Genomic DNA, 23,314 nt, shown 5'->3' with positions numbered 1-23,314 from the left:
TTCCCTTATCTAGCCTACTTGTAATTTCCTCAAAAAATTGCAATAGGTTTGTCAGGCAGGATTATTTTAAGGAAGCCATGCCGAGTTCGGCCTATCTTGTCATATGCCTCCAGGTACTCCGTAACCTCATCATTGACAATCGACTCCAACAACTTCCCAACCATAGATGTAAAGCTAACAGGTCTATAATCTCCTTTTTGCTTCCTTGCCCCCTTCTTAAATAGCGGAGTGATATTTGCAATCTTCCAGTCCTCCAGAGACATGCCAGAATCTTTTGACTTTTGAAAGATCATTGCTAATGCCTTCGCAATCTCCAAAGCTACTTCCTTCAGAATACGGGGGTACATTCCATCTGGTCTGGGAGATTTATCTACCCTTAGACTATTCAGCTTCCTGAGTACTTTCTCTGTCATAATTGTGACTGCGCACTCTTCTCTTCCCTGACACCCTTGAACGTCCGGTATACTGCTAAAGTCTTCCTCAGTGAAGACTAATGCAACATACTCATTCAGTTCCTCCGCCTTATCTCCTTATTTCCCATTACAATTTCTCCAGCATCACTTTCTATCGGTCCTCTATCTACTCTCACCTGTCTTTTACTGTTTATATACTTGAAAAAGCTTTTAGTATCCTCTTTGATATTTCTTGCTCGCTTCTTTTCATAGTTCATTTTTCCCTCTTGATTATCTTAGTTACTTCCCAAACATCTGTCTTCCCACTAATTTTTGTTTCCTTGTATCCCTTCTCCTTTGCTTTTACTTTGGACTTGTCTACTCTTGTCAGCCATGGTTGCATCCTTTTTCCATTTAAAAATTTCTTCTTTTTTGGAATATATCTGCACCTTGCACCTTCCTCACTTCTCGCATAAACTCCAGCCACTGCTGCTCTGCCGTCCTTCCCACTAATGTCCCTTTCCAGTCAACTCTGGTCAGTTCCTCTCTCATGCCACTGTAATTTCCTTTACTCCACTGAAATACTGACACATCGGATTTCAGCTTCTCTTTCTTAAACTTCACAGTGAACTCAATCATATTATGAACACTGCCTCCCAGGGGATCCTTCACTTCAATCTCTCTAATCACCTCTGGTTCATTATACAATACCCAAATACAGTACAGAGGATCCCCTAGTGGGCTCAACAACAAGCTGTTCTAAAAAGCCATCTCATAGACATTCTACAAATTCTCTCTCTTGAGATGCAGTGTCGACCTGATATTCCCAATCCACTCGCATGTTAAAATCCCCCTGTATATAACTGTCATCAGGGTCCTTTTACGCCTGCAACTTGTTAGCTCAACCCATAAAGGTTCTGCACCTTCCGATCCTATGTCACCTCTTTCTAATGATTTAATATCATTTCTTACCACTAAAGCCATGCCACCTCCTCTACCTACCTGCCTGTCCTTCCGATACACCGTGTATCCTTGGACGTTCAACTCCTAGAGACATGCATCCTTTAGCTACGTCTCAGTGATGACCACAACATCATGCCTGCCAATCTTCAGCTGTACGACAAGATCATCCACCTTATTCCTTATGCAGAGTGCATTTGAGTATTACAACTTAAGTCCAGTGTTTGGTACTTCTTGCTTTGATTGCACTGCAACTCATCCCAATGGCTGCAAATTTGCCCCATCACCTGCCTGTCCTACCTGACATCTTTACTGTTCACTACCTTAAATTTATTTCTGTTATTTCTATTTATTTCTGTTTTTCCCCTCCTCCGCTCTATCATTCCAGTTCCCACCTCCCTGCCAAATTAGTTTAAACCCTCTCTAACAGCTCTGTTAACCCTTCCCGCCAGGATATTCGTCCCCTTCAGGTTCAGGTGTAACCCAACCTTTTTGAACAGGTCTTGCTTCCCCCAGAAGAGATCCCAATGATCCAGAATCTTGATGTCATCCGCAAATTTTCTGATCCAGTTAACCATAATTTCTTGCAGATCATTGATATAGATGACAATCAACATCAGACACAGCGCCGATCCCCGTGACACTGCATGAGATGCAGGTGCCAATCAGAATTGCAACAGTCTATAGTGACCCTCCGGATTCTTCCAAAAAGTTAGTGTCTAATCCAGTTTATAACCTTATCTCGAATTCTGAGCAACTGAATCTCCTTGACCATCCTCCTATACGGGAACTTGTCAAATACCGTGCTAAAGTCCATATGGACAATATCACAGCCTTGCCTTCATCAACTTACCTGGTAACTTCCTCGAAAACCTCTAAGATTGGTTAGATGTGAAAGATCATGCACAAAGCTGATTATCTCATGACCACAAAAATCAATAGTTTGAGCTAAAGGGGAAAAAAAAGCACAGAACATAAAATGAATCTGCTGACTGGCTGATATCTCATGATCCCCAAAATCAACAGGTTGTCCTGAAAGGGAAGAGAAAAAATGAAAAATGAATGTGCTAACTTGCTGAATATCTAACTAATGAGAGACAGGGACACACCATTTCAGGTCACTCTCCTTGGAGCTCACAAATAGTGATTGTCTTGTCCTAGATCTGACCTACTCAGGCATGAGTGGTATTAGAAAATCAAGTGCGTTACACCCGTGAGTGACTCTGTTCTCGTTGGGATTCATTGGCGCTAAATGTAATTATTCAGACAGGCATTACCCAAAGGCAAGAGGAGTCATCTGTAAATATAATGCTCATCTATAAATTCATCATCTGAAGACTAATGCTTTATTGGTAAGCCTTTAAATCTCTTTCACAATCGTAACTCCTCAGACCTGATAGCAGTGAAACTGCAGTGCAGTGGACCATCAGGGAATTATGCTGATTTGTTCCATAATTATTGTCCATTATTCATATGGAAAACCTTTCCAATTCCCTACTGGTAACTGTTCTAGGAGATCAATCATTCAAATCCGGGAGATAGAACATAGAACATTGAATAGTACAGCACAGTACAGGCCCTTCAGCCCACAATTTTGTGCTAACCTTTAAACGCTGCCTGACACTTAAACCCTGCCTCTCTTATTTCTCAGAGCGATGTCCTAAGCCCGTCCATATTCAGTTACCTTAATTGCATCATAGGTGTATGTTGCTTGAAGACTATTCAATGCTTAATTTATAATCCCTCAGTTATTCAGGAAGCCCATGCCTGCATTCAGGAAGCCATTACCATTTTACAGCATGAGTGCCAGGCAGTAACCATCTCCATTATCAGACAGGAGCACTGACATTCATTAATGTTCTGTTGTCTTTACACATCATAAGACCGTAAGGCATCGGAACTCAAATAGGCTATTAGGCCCATCGATTCAGCTCCGCCATTACATCATGGGTGGTTTACTATCCCTCTCAACTCCATTCTCCTGCCTTCTCCCAGTGAACTTAGCTGACCCGATTAATCAGGAAGGTACCAACCTCTGTTTTATATATACCCAATGACCTGGTCTCCGCAGATGTCAGTGCCAATGAATTCTACAGATTCACTACTCCTTGGCTGAAGAATCTCCTCATCTCTGTTCCAAATGGACTTCCCTCTATTCTGAGGCTGTGCCGTCTGTTTCTTGACGCCCGCACTTTGAAACATCATCGCCACATCCTCTCAATGCCTTTCGATATTCCACAGGTTACAATTAGATTTCCCTTCATCCTTCCACACTCCAGCCAGTACAGGCGCATCAAGGAATCATTCTCATCAAAATCTGGTTCAATATCACTGGTTCTGTTAGTTTTGATTCCTCTCTGGACTTTTCACAATGCCAGCACATATTTTCTCTCATCAGGAAATTAAAACCGTTCACAATATGCAAGGCCTGTCTAGCCATTGCTTGTTCTTATATTCAAATCTCTCAAAATGAATGCTAACATTTGTTTTTGCCTTTTCTAACACCGACTCAGACTGCACGGAATCCAGAAGCAGGTCTGCTGAGACTCTTTATAACTCTGCTTTCTGAATTTTCTCCCAGATTCATAAATAATCTACATCTTCATTATTTCTGCAAAGTGTCTGGCCATGTACCTCCCTATACTTCATTCCAATTGACACTGATTTGTCCATTTTTCATCGGTCTATGTCCTTCTGCAAAATTCCTGCTTCCTCAACATTTCCCATCCCTCCCCATATCTTTGGAACGCATGCAATATTGACCATAAAGACTTCCAATCATTGAAAGAACGGAAAAAGATACTGTCCCAAAACCAACCACTGCAGATCCCCACTGGTCACCAACAACCAACAAGACAAAGCCCTATTTGTTCCCATTCTGTGCATCCTGACAGTCAGACAAAATCTTTCTGGAGAAAATCATGGCTCCTCTATCCTTGCTGGTGTCTTTCTTGCCCTACTGTCAGCCCTTGTCTTGTTAAATGGCGTCATGTGGGACACCTGGTCAAAGGTCCTTGGGAAGTCCAAGTAAACAATTAGCACTGACTCTCTGCTGTCGACCCGGTAAGCTGTTCTCTCAAAAAATTCCAACAGGTCTGTCAGGCAGGATTCCCTTCCATAGATTTTGGCCTTTTTGTATCATGTGCCTGTAAATACCCCAAAACCTCATCCTCAGTTATCGACTGCTGACGTCTTCCCAAATGCTGTTCAGACTAACTGGCCTATAATTTACAATGGTCGGTCCTCTGGAACCATTCCAAAATCCAGTGATTATTGAGTGATCATTACTAATGTTTGCACAATCTCTTCAATCTCCTCTTTCAGAAGCAATCAGGTGCAGTTGATCTGGACTCCTCTATCTTCAGAACTTTCAGCTTCCCGAGCGCCTTCTCCTTAATAATTGCAAATACACTCACTTCTGCCACCGGACATTCTCAAATATCTGGCACGTTCTAGTATTTTTTTTTATTTGCAGTGAAGACTGACGGAAAATACATACTAATACCTTCCGTCATTTCCTTGTCCCCTGACAGTACCTCTCCACTGTCTTTCTCCAGTGGCCCATAATCTGGTTTCCCCTCCTTCACTCTTCATATATCAGATGGACCTTTTGGTAAGCTTTTTACGTTATTCGCTAACCTAGCTTCATATTTCATATTTTCTCTACATACAGATTTTTAATTGTCTTCTGTTGGTTTGAAAAAGCATCCCAGTCCTCCAGCTTTCTATATATTTTGTAATATTTTGTGCCCTCTCCTTTGCTTTTGTGCTGCTTTGACCTCGTCAGTCACGGTTGATCATCCTCCCTTTGGAATAATTCTTCATCTTTGTCATCATTTGTCCTGCGCCTTCTGAATTGCTCCGAGAAACCTCAGCCCTTCCTGCTCTGCCATTGTCCCTGCTAGTGTCACTTTCGAGTTATTTTTGTCCAGCTCCTCTCCTATGCCGCTGTAATTCCTTTATCCAACTGTGATATGGATACATCTAACTTTACATTCTCCCTCTCAAACTACAGTGTGAGTTCTGCTATTTTATGATCACTCCCTTTTAAGGGTTTAGATACCTGAAGCTCCCCAATCAAACCTGGTGCAATACACAACACAGTCTCCAGATCCACCTTTCCTATTGTGGGATCAACCATAGATTTCTCTAAAAAAACTTCTAATAGGCATTCTATAAATTCCCTCACATGGGATTCAGCACTGAACTGATTTTCCAGAGCTACCTGCATATTGAAATCACCAATGACTATTTTCACATTCACCTTTTTGCATGCCTCTTCTCTCTCCCGTTGTAATTTGGAGCTCACATCTTGGTTACTGTTAACAGGCCTGTATATAATTTCCATCAGGGTAATGTTACCTCTGCAGTTTCTTAATATCTCCATCGTCCAATCCCATATCACCTCTTTCTCAGGACGTTTCATTTTTAATGACAACAGAGTCAGCCTAACACTTTCACCTACTTGCTTATCCTTTCGATCCAATATGTAACCTTGCATGTGAGCAGCCAACTATGATCTTCTTTCAGCCACGGTTCAGAGAGGCCCGCCATCCATTATATTTTGCTCTCTCGCTCCCCTCTCTTCCATTCTTCTTGTCACATCTTGTGGATATAACTTTGCACATTGACAGATCGAGGAAATTAATCACATTGCATCTACTGCAGGGTGTCAGTAAATCCTTATTCTTTCACAATATTGATAGAGAATTTCCTTCAGTTACTGTTTCTCTGTTAATGACTGAACCCAGGGAGGATGAGGCAGCAGCCCAGTGACTGCATCTGTTCTGAAGCTACTGGGGCCATGAGCAGATATTTTCCTCCACATTCTCCATGTCTGCCTGTCTGCTCCAAAATAAATTTGTTGTTTCCCATTTATAGAAAGTCACTGAACTGACAGAAAAGGGAAACCGGGCAGAGAGTTCCAGACTCTTCCTCAGTTTGGTGATGGTCAAAGGCTCCCGGGCCCGGAGGGCGATGTGGGAATCCTTTCTGATGTGGAGCACTGAGTTACCGAAGTTGGACAGAATACTGAAGGAAATAGAGGAACTAGGTATGTTAAAACCACGCACTGAACACAAAGGTACATTGAAATGAATTTTAGTTATTTTAATTATTTTAGCTCTGTTTCCATGGATTTTTTTAAATATTTAAACAGGTCCTGATCCACAGAAATACATGAACATCGCCCAAGGTTTATCTGAATTACCCACTCAACTGATCGGTGAGTGACGAAATGCACAGTTCAAACCACATCTCAAATGTTAGTCTGTGACTTGGCAGAGCCTGGGAATCAAAATTCGCCATTAATCATTCACTGATATGTGAGAATCTGCAGATGCTGGAAATCCAAAGTAACACACACAAAACGCTGGTGGAACGCAGCAGGCCAGGCAGCATCTAGAGGAAGACGTACAATCCACTAGTGACTTCCGCAGAATTTGTCTGGCATTTCCTTTTCACCTGTTACTGCATCTACAACATCATTTTTCAGTGGTCCGATATCTCCTTTTTTTATTCCTTACATATCTGGGAAAGAAAAAAATACTTTGGTATCCTTTCTTATATTATTGACCATATTCTTGCATTTCCTGCACATTCCTGTATATCTTGGAGCATCTATAACATAGTTGCCCCTGACATGACACAGGCAGTAAATTTCAGGAACTCACAACTCTGTGAAAAAAAAACCTACCGACAATTGCTGTAAGTTTATCCCATCTCACCTTAACCAAAGGCCCTCTGGTATTGGACACCAGTCTTATGTAAAAAAAACAAAATAAAGGCTGTTGACCCTGTTAGGAACCCCGTAACTGGGTCACTTACCAGCAAAGATAGAGAGGTCCGTTGAAGTCTGACGATACTATTTTTAAGAGTATTTATTAGTAAAAATAAACAAAAATATTATCAATGCAAATATACAGATAATATATGTCGTCAATACTAAATCTAAAAGAGCAGGTATAATAATAATCAATAAGAAATAAGCTCTATCATTGTCTAGGGGATAATGTAATGTCCAAAGGAAATATAAAGTTCACTGAGCTAATGCAGGCTGCAGCCTTTGGGGACTGCTGGGTTGCAATTTGTTGGAGAGAGAGAGAGTTTTGGGAGAAAAACTTGCCGATTCCTTTTATGATTTCGATCCGTCGGAGTCTCGTTGGTGTGGCCGTTCTCTTGTGGCCTCTCCTTTAGCTAAGCCGTTCTTCCCTGATGAGCCCGCCAACCCAAGCAAGGGAGGACGCACACAGGCCCCACCGGATTTTGCTATAAAACGCTGTCACTGGATTTCCAGCGTTTCTCCTGGTGTGTCTGAAGGGGTTGTTCCCCAGACCCTCTTTTATCCTTACTCACGGGGTCTCAGATGTCAATCAGGTTGGGATGATGCAATCCCTCAACCAGCCCACTCTGGTCATTCCCTGAGGGCTTCAATGAATAGTACAGTACTCAATACACAATTCCGTCTCCCAGAGACAATAGCCGTTATCAATGGTTCTGTTTTCGCTGAGGCCAGGACACATTCCAAACCTTGTGGATTCTGCGTGTCTTTCTCTCATTTCCTGGGTCACAGACCAGAATTAATAGCAATCTTGCGATTCTCAAAAAGGAGGGGGTGACTTTCTACCCTTCGGCCCCTCAGAGTTGCCGCACATTTGCATCAACCCAAACTCTTATCTCTCAAACTTGTACACGTCTGTCAGATCTCTATTCTACCACCTGAGGAAACAAACCAAGTTTATCAAACCTCTAATTGTAGCACATGTCACAGAATCCAGGCAACATCCTGATGAACCTGTTCTGCACCCTCTCCAATCCTTCCAGGAGCTGGAAAATGCAATACTACAGATGCACCCTAAAACCAGAAGATCCAGGAGTAGAATTGAGCCATTCCACTTAGTGAATTTGCTCTTCACTTCAGGAATTTATCAACCACCTACGGCCACACTAGCCTGAAAAAAAAATGCCCGATCTCATCTGATCTCGGAAGCTAAGCAGGCTCAGGCCTGGTTAGTACTTGGATGGGAGGAACGTATCAGCCTGCATTTTAAATATACCCAATGACTTGTCTTCCTCAGCTGTCATGACAATAATTTCACAGATTCACCACCTGCCAGTGAAAGAAATTTCTCCCAGTGCGGGTCCCCGGCAGCCAGGACAATTGACACAGTTCTCAAGCATGTTAATTTTCTGTATGAGCCTCCCATGTGGGATGTTGTCAAACACCCTACTAATATCCAAGTAGAAAATCTCCATGTGTAACTTCATCCTTTGTCACCTCCTGGAAGAACCCCATCAAGTTAGCAAGATGCAAACCCCGCCCAAAGCCTTGCTGCGGAACACCAAACTAACTCAAACATTTTCTCTTTCATATTCCCACAAGACATAAAGGCTGAAGGTCCGAACCACCAGCCTGAAGGACAACTTTAGTTCTGTATTTATAAGAATATTGAATGGTCACCTATGATGTTATTATTGGCTTCTTAATAATAAGACTATTTTATGTATAAAGTTGTAATCGTGCATCTCCTAATAACCACAAACTTAGATAACCACGATATACTTCGATATACTTACAGAACAACAATAAGAATACACTCAGTGTATGATCGGATTTAAGGAGCAATTGACAATAGATTATGTATCTATTGAGCACTGGGGAGAGCAGAAATCTTTCAATGTTATATTGTCTATAAAAACAGTCTCTCACATTGTTAAGATTTTCCAATATTATATAAGATGCATCCAATACTTGTGAAATTTCTACACCATCTAATGAAGTACGATAAATGCCCTATTAACAACCACAACGGCACAACCACCGTTACCAAAATAAATGGAGACATTTTCCAGAGTGACACACTGAGCCCACTATGATTTTGTCTGGCGTTAAATCCGCTCTTGAATTTCCTGAAACAGACAAAAATCAGATATCGAATCAGAAAAAAAAACGAATTATACCCTGACACAGCTATACAGGGATGATTAGAAATTAGTTGTTGTTGCCTCAGTGGAGTTAAAACAATTAATTCAAATAATGGAACTAATTTCCAAAGAAACCATATATAGCTATGCATGTCTGGGTGATTCTATAAAATATAAAATTTAATGAATTGTGCAGAAATAGAAATAAAAAAGAGATTAGTGAGTCACTATCGATAAGTTTAATGTCCATTCAGAAACTGGATGGCAGAGGAGAAGAAGTTGTTTCTCAATCGTTGAGCATGCGCTTTACTCTGATCCTGTTAAGGAATCCCCATGAACCAGACGGTGATGCAGCCAGTTGCAATGCTCTCCAAGTTACACCTGTAGAAATATTCGAGTGATGTTGGAAACTCCTGATGAAATATAGCCACTGTTCTGCCTTCTTTGTAGCTGCATTGTTATATTGGTTCCAAGTTAGATACTCCGAGATATTGACAGCCAAGAATTTGAAATTGCCTACACTCTCCACTTTAGATCCATCTGTGAGGATTGGTGTGTCGTGTTCCATCATCGTACCCTTTCTGAAATGCACAATTAGCTCTAATGATATACTTTCATCAATGCAATGAGGATTCAGCACTCCATCCAAGCATATGCAATTCTGATAAAGGGTGAACATCACTGAACGAAAATGAATGCATCACCCATAAAAATGAAGAAATCATCATAATAGAAGAATGTTAACCTTGGAAGAGTGGAAGAGTCTGACTCCCCACGGAAGACATCCCCACGATCTGAGCGCACTAGATCTCGACAAGGAAGCGTTGTGCGCCAGGCTCAGAGTTGGAGACCTGTTCCCAGAAACAGAAGGGATCATCATATAATACAAGACCAGGTGGTTAACACATCTAGTTATCAACAATAAGGAATAAAGGCCAACTGGTTCAAGATGATAAATGCTGAAAATAATAGAAGCCAGAAACAATTGAACGCATTACAGGATCCGGCAGTAGTTTTACTCAATCTGAGCACTGCACGAAAAAGTGGTAGACAACTTTCATAAAAATCTTGCTTAAACCACAGCTAATGAAAAAAAAAAACCTCACTGTAAATTAAAGCATGCTGCACTTTTAGAGTTAGAATCTGACAAATCCAACTGTGACCGATCAATTATTACAGATAGGACAATTCATAATAACTGTCCGGCTATAATTCTACCGGACAAACTAGCAAAAACAACTTTTTTATATAGATATAGCAATTCCAAACACACATAACTTACAGATTTCAATTAAAGAAAAACTTTAGAAATATGCTGAATTAAAAGAGGAAATTGAAAGACTGTGGAACATGAACACGATATACATTGTCCGGATAATAATATTGACAACTGGTATCATCCAAAACGCACTACACGATAGTATTAATGAATTAGCTCCACACAGCAATGCTGATGAAAATCAACTTCTGAAAGACACAATAGTAAACGCCACGAGAGTAATCTGAACTTACCTACGAATTTAAAATGACTGTGCTTGATATGCCCATACCTCAGGATTTGCCAGTTAAGAAAAAAAATAAAAAATAATACTAAGTTATTTATAGAGCATTTTTTCATCGGGACGGTGTCGTTCAAACTGGATTACAATGGGATAAAGTGCAAACTAGAAATAAAAGACAAAATAATATCATTTACAAGCAAGGTTCAAATTCTACACTGGTTCTTAAAAGTGACCACCAGAGTCTGCATCCCTGGCACAGTACTTGCAGAAGTCTTGGTCTCCCTTGTTATATATATCTGCCTTAGAATTTTTTGCAGTATTGTAAGTGTTGAATTCTACAGTTTAGGAGAAGAGTTCAAAAACAAAAAAAAAAAAGTCTGACCTGCCAGTGATCCTTTGGCCTTGTATCTTATAGTCTGCCTGTACTGCATTTTCTCAGCACCTGCAAGACTGTTTCCCTGCACGATTCTGTTCTGTTTTTCCTTGTAGGACCTCATTGCACCGATGTGACGATATTATCTATTTAGATCGCATGCATAAAAGTTTTCATTGTACCATGGTACATGTGACTATAATAAACCAATTTGCCAAGTTATTGTGGTCAATAACACAGAGCTGCTTGGTTGCTTAAGACTGTTATACCCAGGGGTGGTAGTGGGGATACACTCCCATGAACTATTAAATGCTCCCAGTGGCGTGTGACTCAAATAGCCTTTGACAATCAGGTCCATCTCCTGGACTTCACGTGTGAATCAGCTACTAAGCTTGACAGACGCATGTTTTCCGATAGGACAAAGGGCAAATGCGGGTTACTGCCACCTGACAACCAGTCGCTTCGGGTAGTTGAGGTTCATCAGCCGTGATTGGCAGCTCATCCAGAAGAAGGAAAACAGTGATCTCACGCTGTTACCCAGTGGGGAAAAAGTATAACCATATAACAATTACAGCACGGAAACAGGCCATCTCAGCCCTTCTAGTCCGTGCCGAATGCTTACTCTCACCTAATCCCACTGGCCCGCACTCAGCCCATAACCCTCCATTCCTTTCCTGTCCATATACCTATCCAATTTTGCTTTAAATGACAATACCGAACCTGTTTTTACCACTTCTACTGGTGCTGGAGCCCCTAAGGCAGTCTTGGGTTGCATTCAACGCGGTCTGGCAAATCCTGTGACACCTCTGGTGCCAAGCTGTATCGGTCTCCGGAGTTCCTTTGTGTTCATCGTGTGCTAGTGATGTAAACAATGCTTCAAATATAGTCAAATGTTGTCCGAACGGACGTGCAGTCAGGATTGTAATAGGATATCGGGAAAATTCACTTCAAATTAATTATTAACAGGATATGAGTATTGGACATTTTCTGGGACATCTATCGCTGTCAATTCTGGTGTCTGTGAACACAATTTTACTTTCTGTCTCCGTATCCATGGAAGCATTGAATTAATTCATGTAATCTCAAACATGGAATGTTGAAATACAGTTACAAAGTTATTTGTCAGTTGAGCAATTTAACTTGGTGACCATGTTCTCTTTTCCCATGGAAGATGTTCAACAGAAACACAAGGAGACTCTACGGTCACAAACTGAAACACTGAGAGTGAACACGATCCTGATGAGGGAGAAGGTGAAGGTTTTCCAGCTGGTTGATCGATACGCTGAGCTCACGGTCATTTCTACTGTTCGAGATCGGAGACTGGTGGAACATGAGCTGCTGGCAAGAGGCAGAGATCACGAGGAGTGCAGAGAAAAACTTCTCCGCCAAGAGCTGGAAAAAATCCGGAGTGATCAGTTGTTCCAGAGCTGCTTTTCCCAGAGTAAATCCAAATCTTGGAATTCAGCAGCTGTGGCTGGAGTCCCGGGGATCGGGAAAACAACAATGGTACAAAAGATTGTTTACGACTGGGCCAAGGGGAAAATATACCAACAGTTCCAATTTGTCTTCAGTTTCAAATTCCGGGATTTAAACTCCATTAACTGCAGAATAAACCTGAAGGAACTGATTCTGGATCAATATCCCTACTTTGGGAATATCCTGAGAGAGGTCTGGAAGAACCCAGACGGATTGCTGTTTATATTCGATGGTCTGGACGAATTCAATGACCAAATTGATTTTGCTGACGGTCGGGGAGACACAGAACCTCAGTCCACACGCATAGATCCTGAAATCAAGTGCAGGGTGTCTGACATTGTGTACAATTTAATCCAGGGCAAGCTGCTCCCAGGGTGTTCAGTGCTGTTGACCACCCGACCCACTGCATTACCTTTATTGGAAAAAGCAGAGATCAGTGTCCGGGCCGAAATCCTGGGATTTGTTGGTGAGGAACGGAAGGAATATTTCATCAGACATTTTGAAGATCAGACGGTGGCGAAAGCTGTTTTCAATTATGTGAAGGAGAACGAGATGCTGTACACCATGAGCTACAATCCCTCCTATTGCTGGATCCTCGCTCTGGCACTGGGCCCCTTCTTCACAAAAAGAGACAGGGACCCACAGCGAGTTCCCAAGACCATCACCCAACTGTACTCCTACTATATTTACAACATCCTGAAAAACCACGGCCGTGAGATTGAGAACCCCCGTGATGTGTTACTCAGGGTTGGTCAGATGGCCTTCAGAGGAGTGTCCGAGAGGAAGATTGTGTTTACAGATGGAGATTTGATCAAGTTCAATCTGCAGCCTTCCCAGTTCCTGTCCGGGTTCCTGATGGAGCTTTTGGAGAGAGAGGATTCTGCCCGGAGTGTGGTGTACACATTCCCACACCTCACCATCCAAGAGTTTGTAGCTGCAGTCGCACAATTCCTAACTATACATCCCGAGGATATCCTGAAATTCCTCACTGAAGCTCACAACACGACAGATGGGCGATTCGAAATAATTCTCCGTTTTGTTGCTGGTCTGTCCTCCCCAATGTCATCTCGGGGCCTGGAGGAGTTTCTGGGCCCATTCCCTCATGAAACAACCTGCCGGGTGATTGACTGGGTGAAGGAGGAGTTTAAACTCCGGAGTGGAAACACAGAGAGTGAAGCTGGTAAAAGGAGCCTCCTGAACACATTGCACTATCTGTTTGAGTCTCAGAATCGTGGACTGGCTCAGGCCGCACTGGGATCTGTGGAAACACTTTCATTCAGTGAAATGGCACTGACCCCGATTGACTGCGCGGTCCTGTCTCAATTCATCGGACTCTGTGATACAATAAAACACCTCAACCTGCAGGGCTGCCACATTCAGTGTGAAGGAATCCAGCGGCTGGGACCCGGGCTGCACAAGTGCCAGGAGTTGAGGTAACTTGATTTGTCTCTCACTCTGAACTGTGAAACTGTTCCATTTTGTTGTTTCAATGTAAAGGGATTGGGTAAAACTGTCGTAAATCAGATTGTGAAGAATTGTGACAAATGCCCAGGGGATCAGGCAGTAACTCCCCAAGAATGGGAGGGTTCTGTGGTTCCTTGTGAAGGGATGTTGGAGACTTCATCAGATCAGCGAACAACGGCCATTGGTTTAATGGTAGTTAATCACAGGAATGGCCGTGTTTCTTGCTGCCTGTGACACGTCCATTGACAATGTTCCTTCTCACTGTTACTGACAGCCAGACCGACATTGACTGCAGCAGGTGGGTCAGAGATTCACACCCCCTTCCCGGTGAGGGACAAGAGACCGTCAGCAGACTGTCCCAGTGAGAAGGAAAGAAATACCATTGTGAGATTGTCCTCCCACTGCCCTTCCCCGTGTGTGATTTTGCTCACTTCCAGACACGCAAAGAGCGAGGGCGCATCTCCTCTGGGCCTCTGTTCAGACCCAACACACTCGTACAAAAAATTTCTGCGTCCTCTCGTCCTGTAGGATTATCGTTTACCCTTGGAATCCTCCTGTGGGACTCACATCCCAATCTCCCTTCCATTCTTTGGAATCTCGCCCCCGTCCCCATTCCTCCTGTGGGTTCTCTTTCTTCATTCTCCTGTGGGATGTGTGTTCCACACCCCCGCCCCCCTTCCTGTGAGATCTCTCTTCTCCATCCACTTTCCTCCTATGTGATCTCTCTTCCCCATCCCCCTTCCTTCTATGGAATTTCTCTTCCCCATCCCTTCCTGCTGTTGGACCTCTCTTCCCAAACCCCCTTCCTCCTGTGAGATTTCTCTTCCCAGTCCCCCTTCCTCCTGTGGGTTCTCCCTTCCCCATCCCCTTCTTTCTTGTGGGATCCCTTCCCTTCCCCCTTCCTTCTCTCTTCCCCATCCCTCTTTCACCTGAGGGAACTCTCCTCCCCATATCCTTTCATAGAATCATAAAATCATAGAACACTACAACACAGGAATCAGACCATTCGGTCCTTCTAGTCTATACAGAAACCTTATTCCGCAAGTCCCATTGATCTGCACCCAATCCGTAACACTCCAGAACTTTCCCATCCATGTATCTATCCAATTTATTCTTAAAACCTAAGAGTGAGACCACATTTTCCACATCAGATGGCAGCTCGTACCACACTGTCACCACTCTCTGAGTGAAGAAGTTCCTCCTAATGCTCCCCCTAAACCTTTCCCCTTTCACGCTGAAGCCACGTCTTCTCATATTTATCTCTCCTAATCTATGTGGAAAGAGCCTATTCGCATTTACCCTGTCCATACCCTCATAATTTTGTAAACTATCAAATCTTCCCTCGTTCTTTTACGCTCCAAGGAAAAAAGTCCCAACCTGCTCAATATTACCTTGTAACTCAACTCCTGAAGACCTGGCAATATCCTTGTAAATCTTCTTTGCACTTTTTCAAACTTACTGATATCTTTCCTATAGTTAGTTGGCCAGAACTGCACACAATATTCCAAATTTGGCTTCACCAATGTCGTACGCAGCCTCACCATAACACCAGAACTGCTATACTCAATACTTTGATTCATGAATGCCAGGATGCCAAAAGCCTTCTTTACAACCCTGTCTACCTGTGATGCCACTTTCATGGAATTACATATCTGAACTCCCAGATCCCTTTGTTCCTCTGCACTCTTCAGTGCCCTACCGTTTAGTGTGCATGTCCTACGTTGATTTGTCCTTCCAAAATGCAACACCTCACACTTTTCGGCATTAACTTCCATCTTCCATTTTCTGGCCCATTCTTCCAGTTGGTCCACATCCCTCTGCAAGCTTTGAAAGCTTCGTTGCTGTCCACAACGCCTCTATCTTAGTGTCATCCGCAAACCTGCTGATCCAATTTATCACATTATCATCAAGATCATTGATACAGACATCAAACACCAATGGTCCCAGCACAGATCGCTGAGACACACCACAAGTCACAGGCATCCAGTCTGAGAAGCAATCATCCACTACCACTATCTGTCTTCTCCCACACAGCCAATTCATATCCAGTTTACAACCTCTCCATGGATACCTCGTGTCTGTACCTTTAGAACTAACTTATTACGTGGGACCGTGTCGAAGGCCTTACAAAAGTCAATGTAGACAACATCCACAGCCTTTCCTACAAATGCATTCTTGGTAACCTCCTCGAAAAACACTACAAGATTCATTAAACATGATCTACCACACACAAAGCCATGTTGACTATCTTTTACCAGCCCTTGGCTGTCCAAATCCTTGTATAATCCGATCTCTCAGAACACCTTCCGATAATTTACCTACTACTGATGTCAGGCTCACTGGCCTGTAATTACCTGGTGTACTTTTGGAGCCTTTTTCAAACAATGGAACAACATGCGCTACCCTCCAATCCACCGGCACCGCACCAGTGGCAGAGGACATTTTAAATATTTCTGCCAGGGGCCCTGCAATTTCTACATTAGTCTCTCTCAAAGTCCGAGGAAATATCATGTCAGGCCCAGGGGATTTATCTACCTTTATTCACTGTAAGGCAGCAAGCAGCTTCTCCTCTTTAATCTCTATATGTTCCATGACAATGCTGTTTGTTTGCCTTAATTCCACATCCGCTATGCCAGTTTACTGAGTAAACACTGACGCAAAAAACTGTTTAAGGTCTCCCGCATCTCGTGAGGCTCCACACAGAGACGACCACTCTGATCTTCTAGGGGACCAATTTTGTCCTTTACTATCCTTTTACTCTTAATATACTTGTATAAGCCCTTCGGGTTTACCTTCACATTATCTGCCAAAGCAACCTCATGTCTTCTTTTTGCCTTCCTGATTTCCTTCTTTTGTATTTGCTTACATTTTCTATACTCTTCAAGTACCTCATTTGTTCCTTGTTTCCTATAGCTGCTAAACACCTACTTAAGCAGATCGCCAATATCCCTTGAAAACTAAGGTTCCCTCTGCCTGTTAACTTTGCCTTTAATCCTGGCAGGAACATGCAAACTCTGCACTCTCAAAATTTCACCCTTGAAGACGGTCCACTTACTGAACACATCCTTGCCAGAAAACAACTTATCCCAATCCACTCTTCCCAGATCCTCTCTCATTTCCACAAAATTGGCCCTTCTCCAATTCAGAACTTTAACTGGTGGACCAGTCATATCCTTATCCATAATTAACTTGAAACTAATACCATAATGGTCATTGGACCCAAAATGTTCACCTATACACCTCTGTCACCTGACCTGTCTGGTTCCCTATTAGGAGATCAGCTATTGCACCTTCTCTCGTTGGTACCTCAATATATTGAATTAGTAAACTGTACTGCACTTTCTCAGTGGGCGTCCCCGTCAATATGTGGAAAGTTAAAATCCCCTACGATTACAACTTTCTCTTTCTTACATTGGTCTGCTAACTCTCTGAAGATTTGGTCCTCCAATTCTCTCTGACTATTGGGCGGTCTATAATACAACCCTATTAGTGTGGTCACACCTTTTCTGTTCCTCAGCTCCACCCATATGGCCTCTGTAGACGAACACTCTGGGCTGTCCCGTCTATGCACAGCTGTGATATTCTCCCTGACTGGTAATGCCACTCCTCCCTGTTTCATCCCTACCCCTATCACATCTGAAACAATGGAAACCCGGAACATGAAGCTGCCAGTCCTGACCCTCCTGCAACCAAGACTTACTAATAGCAAAAATGTCGATATCATCGTGCCAATCCACGCTCTAAACTCATCTGCCTTACCGACAATACTCATTGCATTCCAATAGATGCACCTGAGAACATTTCTATCATATACAAGACATTGATATCTGTCTCTACAAGCAGTCCTCGCATGACCCTTATCCTCGTACACCTCACTATCTGCTCTAACACTCTGGTTCCCCTCCGCCTGCAATCTAGTTTAAAACCCCCTGAGCAGAACGTGCTAACCTGCTGGCCAGGATGTTAGTCCCCCTCCAGTTCAGGTGCCAACTGCCCAATTCAAAATGGTCGCACCTGCCCTGGAACGAAGCTCAATTGTGAACAACTCCCTCATGCACCATCACCTCCGACACGTATTTAGCTGCATTATCTTCCTATTTCTAGCCTCACTAGCACGTGGCATGGGTAGAAATCCACCTGTGAGATCTGACTTTCCCATCCCGCTTTCATCCTCTGGGCTGTCTGTTCCCACTCCCCCTTCCTTCCAACTGTTGGGTCTCTCCTCAGCATCCACCTTCCTCCTGTGGGATCTCTCATCCCCTGCCCCCTTCCTTCTGTGGGATCCCACTTCCTCATTCCTTCCTGCTGATCAATCGCTCTTCCCCATCCCTATTCCTACAGTGAAATCTTTTCTCCACCCCTTTATTCCTGTGGGATCTATCTTCCTCATCCCACTTCCTCCTGTGGGACCTCTCTTCCTCATCCCCCTTCCACCTGTGGGATATCTCTTCCACTTCCCCCATCCTCCGTGGGATCTCTCTTCCCCATCCACTTCCACCTGCGTAATATCTCTTCCCCATGCCCCTTCCTCCCGTGGAATCTCTCTTCCCCATCTCCCTCCTGTGGGATCTCTCTTCCCCATCTCACCTGCGGGATATCTGTTCCCCTTCCCCCAACCTCCTGGGGGTCTCTAATCCCTATCCCCCTTTCTCCTGTGGGATCTCTCTTCCCTATCCACTTCCTCCTGACGGATCGCTCTTCCCCATCCACCTTCCTCCTGTGGGAGCTATCTCATTTCCTCTGTGGGATCACTCTTTCCCCCTTCCTCCTCTGGGATCTCATTCATCCATCCCCCATTCTCCTGCGGGTCCTCTGTTCCCATCCTCCACTCTTCTTGTGGCATCTAGCTTCCACATCCCCATTCCTGTTTTGGTTCGCTCGTCCATCCGACCTCCTCCTGTGGGATCTCTTTTCATCACCGCTCTTCCTGCTGTTGGGCCTTTATTCTCATTCCCCTTATTCTCATCCCCCTTCCTCCTCTGGGAACTCTCTTTCCCATCCCCCACCCTCCTGTGGGATTACCCTTCCATATTCACCTTCCTCTTGTGGGATTCATCTTCCCTATCCTCCTTCTCCTACGAGATCACTCTTCCCTATCCCCCGCCTCATGTGGGATTTATCTTTGACACCCCCTTCCTCCTGCCGGATCTCTGTTCTCCGTCCACCTTCCTCCTTTGTGATCGCTCGTCCATCCGACTTCCTCCTGTGTGCTCTCTCTTGAGTGTGATCTCTCTGTTCCTTTGCCCATTTTTTTCATGTCGGATCTCTCTTTTCCATCCTGATTCTCTCCTACTAATCCTCCATCCTCCTGTATGATCTCTCTTCCCCGTCCCTCCTATTCCTGTGGGATCTCTCTTCCCCATCCCCCTTCCTCCAGTGGGATCACTCGTCCATCCTCCTTCCTCCTGTGGATCCTCTGTTCTCATGCCCCCTCTTCCTGTGGGATCTCTCCTTCCCATCTCCATTCCGCCTGAGGTATCTCTCCTACTTATCCCCTATCCAGCTGTGTGATCTCTCTTTCCCGTTCCTCCTCTTTCTCTCGGATCTCTCAACCCCATCCCCTTCCTCCTGTGAGATCTCTCTTCCCGATGCTCCTTCCTCCTGTGGGATCTCTCTTCCCCAAACACCATTGTCCTGTAGGATTTCCCTTCCCCATCCCATTAATCCTGTTGGACCTCTCTTCCACATCTCTCTTCCTCCTGTGGGATCTCTCTTCCACATCGCCCTTCCTGCTGTCGGACCGCTCGTCCATCCAAACTCCTCCTGTGTGATCACTCTTCCACATCCCCCATCCTCCACTGGCATCTCTCTTCCCCATCCCCCTTCCTCCTGTGGGTTCTCTCTTCCCCATCCCCCTTCCTCCTGTGGGATCTCTCTTCCCCATTCCCCTTCCTCCTGTGGGCTCTCTCTTCCCTATCCCACTTCCCCCTGAGGTATCTCTCTTCCCCATCCCTTTAGCTCGGGTGTGTCTATTTCACTGTGTCCCATTGACATTTCTGTATTTCTGTCAGGAACACTTTTCTCTCCATCGGGGAATGGGACAGAATATGTGGAGTTTACAGGGTCACACCGACAGACGAAATTACTGACATTCGGTGAATACCCTGGAGCTGGACAGTGAGGGACATTGACAGTGATGGGAACTACGATCAGTGATTTACTGAAGGGTTTAATTTGCCCTGAAATATCCGAGTGAGAGAAATTCCCTCAGACCCTCGATTTGAATCACTTCGTTCATGAATTTGTCTGTTTGTGTTTAGCTTTGGGAATAATAAACTGGGAGATTCCGGAGTGAAACTGGTGTCTGTGGCTCTGAGGAACCCAGAGTGTAAAATACAGAAACTGCGGTAAGTACCAGACTGTCACTGGGTCACTGGGTGTCTGACTCTCAACATTAATGTGAGCAGTAATTGTGTTTCTGATAAACACAGGGGATTTGTACCATCTTCTGTCTCTCTGTGACCCTCACCTTCAGTCTTTCTCATCTCCAGGCTGAACGATGTCGGTCTCACAGATTCTGGTGCCAAAGATCTCGTCTCCGCTCTCAATACAAACCCATCACTGACGGAGCTGGACCTGAGTGAGAATAAACTGGGAGATTCAGGAGTGAAACTGGTGTTTGCGGCTCTGAGGAAACCGGAGTGTAAAATACAGAAACTGGAGTAAGTACCAGACTGTGGAGATTGTGTTCACCGTCATTGGGTGACTGAGTCTGAACATTAATATGATCAGTAATTGTGTTACTGATAAACACAGGGGATTTGTACCATCTTCTGTCTCTCTGTGTCCTTCACCCCACTCTCTCTCATCTCCAGGCTGTGGGATGTGCGTCTCACAGATTCTGGTGCCGAGGATCTCGTCTCCGCTCTCAGTACAAACCCATCACTGATGAAGCTGAACCTGAGTTATAATAAACTGGGAGATTCAGGAGTGAAACTGGTGTCTGCGGCTCTGAGGAAACCGGAGTGTAAGATACAGAAACTGGAGTAAGTAACAGCCTGTGGGCGATTGTGTTTACAGTCACTGAGTGTCTGACACTGAATATTAATTGTGTTTCTGATAAACACGGGGGATTTGTACAGTCTCCTGTCTCACTGTGTCCTTCACCCTCACTCTCTCTCATCTCCAGGCTGAACGATGTCGGTCTCACAGATTCTGGTGCCGAGGATCTCGTCTCCGCTCTCAGTACAAACCCATCACTAACGATGCTGAATCTGAGATGGAACTGGCTGACAGACCGATCTGTCCCCGCTCTCTGCCGCCTCATAGTGACACACCCCAGACTGGAGTGGATCGAGTGAGTGTTTGCGTTAATGTTCAATGTGATAAAATATCAGTGGATCCGCGGGTTTTCTGGTGATATTTGTCTGTGAGTGTTGTTGGAACATTAACCCCGGTCCCCTGTTAATGACACTGCTGTGTAATCTGTTTATTTCATCTTTATTCTCCCATCTGTTTCAGGCTGGGGGAGAATCAGTTCAGTGGGACCAGGAAGAAGCAATTGAGATCTCTGCAGGAAAACAGACCCGGACTAACAGTGATCGTGTGAACATCTGAATGTGTGAACATTTTGTCCGATTCCCCGCGCTCCCTTTACCCCCCCCCCCCCCCCCGCTCTCCTCTTTAAATTCCACCCTTACCTTTAATAGCTGCGCACAAGGTGTAATTTCCAACGGTTTTAACGGAACTGGCACACATCTTTCGGAGCGGTTGCGCACTGACGTAGTTCCGCCGGATGTGCGTTTCGAGCCCCTCATGTGAGAAACCGGAGAATTGCACAGACAGGAAGAACCCGGGGTCCGGGGCTCAGTCTGGGACACTGGTGTCCCAGGGTGGGATTATCCCGGGAGAGAATCCTTCTGCTCCCTTTGCTGAGGATGGCGCATTCGGCAGCCTGCCCGATATAATGATGTTAAATGGACAAATCCCTCGGCAGTGACCCTGGGTCAGTAGCGATCCCAGACATGGCCCTGTAGTCTGATTTTATAATCATCGGTTCCCCGATGCAGAGTGATGGTGAGAAACGGGACTGATTATTCAAACTGTCACTCGTTGTCACCAGTCAGTTAATTGTGTGTGGCTGTGAGTGAATCAATTTACATTTGTCATGATGAAATTAATAAACAACTTCCCGTCTTGGTGTCGGACTTTAGTCTCATTAGAGGAGAAACAGTGACCTGGGGTTACTGCTGCCGCCAGCACCCGATGAACTGAAATAACACATGGTATCTGGAAGGGCATTGGGGAATACAGTACAACATACATGGTAAATGGTAGGGCATTGGAAAATGCAGTAGAACAGAGTGATCTAGGAATAATGATGCATGGTTCCCTGAAGGTGGAATCTCATGTTGATAGGGTGGTGAAGAAAGCTTTTGGTATGCTGGTCTTTGTAAATCAGAGCATTGAGTATAGGAGTTGGGATGTAATGTTAACATTGTACAAGGCATTAGTAAGGCCGAATTTGGAGTACTGTGTACAGTTCCGGTCACCGAATTATAGGAAAGATGTCAACAAAATAGAGAGAGTACAGAGGGGATTTAATAGAATGTTACCAGTGTTTCAGCACCAAACTTACAGAGAAACATTGAATAAGTTAGGTATTTAAAATTATGAGGTGGATAGATAGAGTTGACGTGGATAGGCTTTTTCTATGGAGAGTAGGGGAGATTCCAACAAGAGGATATGAGAGTTAGGGGGCAAAAGTTTAGGGGTAACACGAGGGGGAACTTCTTTACTCAGAGAGTGGTAGCTGTATGGAACGAGCTACAGTAGAAGTGGTAGAGGAAAGTTCGATTTTGTCATTGAAAAAAATTTGGACAGGTTATGGGGTGAGTGCGAGCCGGTGAGACTTGTTGAGAGTAAGCGTTCGGCAGGGACGAGAAGGGCCAAGATGGCCAGATCCATCACACACTCCTGGGGGTTAGACACAGATAGGGGATCCCTCCACACTATCCCATCACACCCCCCCGGGGATCAGACACAGAGTGAATCTCCCTCTGCATCGACCCGTCACAGAGTGCCGGGGTCAGACACAGTCTCAGGCTACCTCCACATCGTCCCATATAACACTCCTGGGGTCAGACTCAGAGAGAATTCCCACTTTTCCTCCACCACTCACTCCCCAGGTCAGACACAGAGTGAATCTCCCTCCACAGCGTCCCAACACACACTGCCAGGACCAGACACAGAGTGAATTTCCATCTGCACCATCCTATCACACA

General features: G+C 44.4%; 1 protein-coding gene across 1 annotated transcript; it reads left to right on the top strand.

Moving 5' to 3' along the window:
* Positions 1 to 13,135: 13,135 nt before the first annotated feature.
* On the top strand, positions 13,136 to 21,639 carry LOC132387970 (NACHT, LRR and PYD domains-containing protein 3-like). The gene is made up of 4 exons (XM_059960290.1): positions 13,136 to 14,059; positions 20,351 to 20,437; positions 21,220 to 21,387; positions 21,552 to 21,639. Exons 1-4 carry the CDS (start codon positions 13,179 to 13,181, stop codon positions 21,637 to 21,639), a joined length of 1,224 nt encoding a protein of 407 aa, XP_059816273.1. The 5' UTR covers positions 13,136 to 13,178.
* Positions 21,640 to 23,314: the final 1,675 nt, after the last annotated feature.

The sequence above is a fragment of the Hypanus sabinus genome, unplaced genomic scaffold, assembly GCF_030144855.1.
Source record: "Hypanus sabinus isolate sHypSab1 unplaced genomic scaffold, sHypSab1.hap1 scaffold_246, whole genome shotgun sequence".
NCBI lineage: Eukaryota > Metazoa > Chordata > Chondrichthyes > Myliobatiformes > Dasyatidae > Hypanus > Hypanus sabinus.
This window is presented reverse-complemented; position numbering and strand designations above follow the sequence as displayed.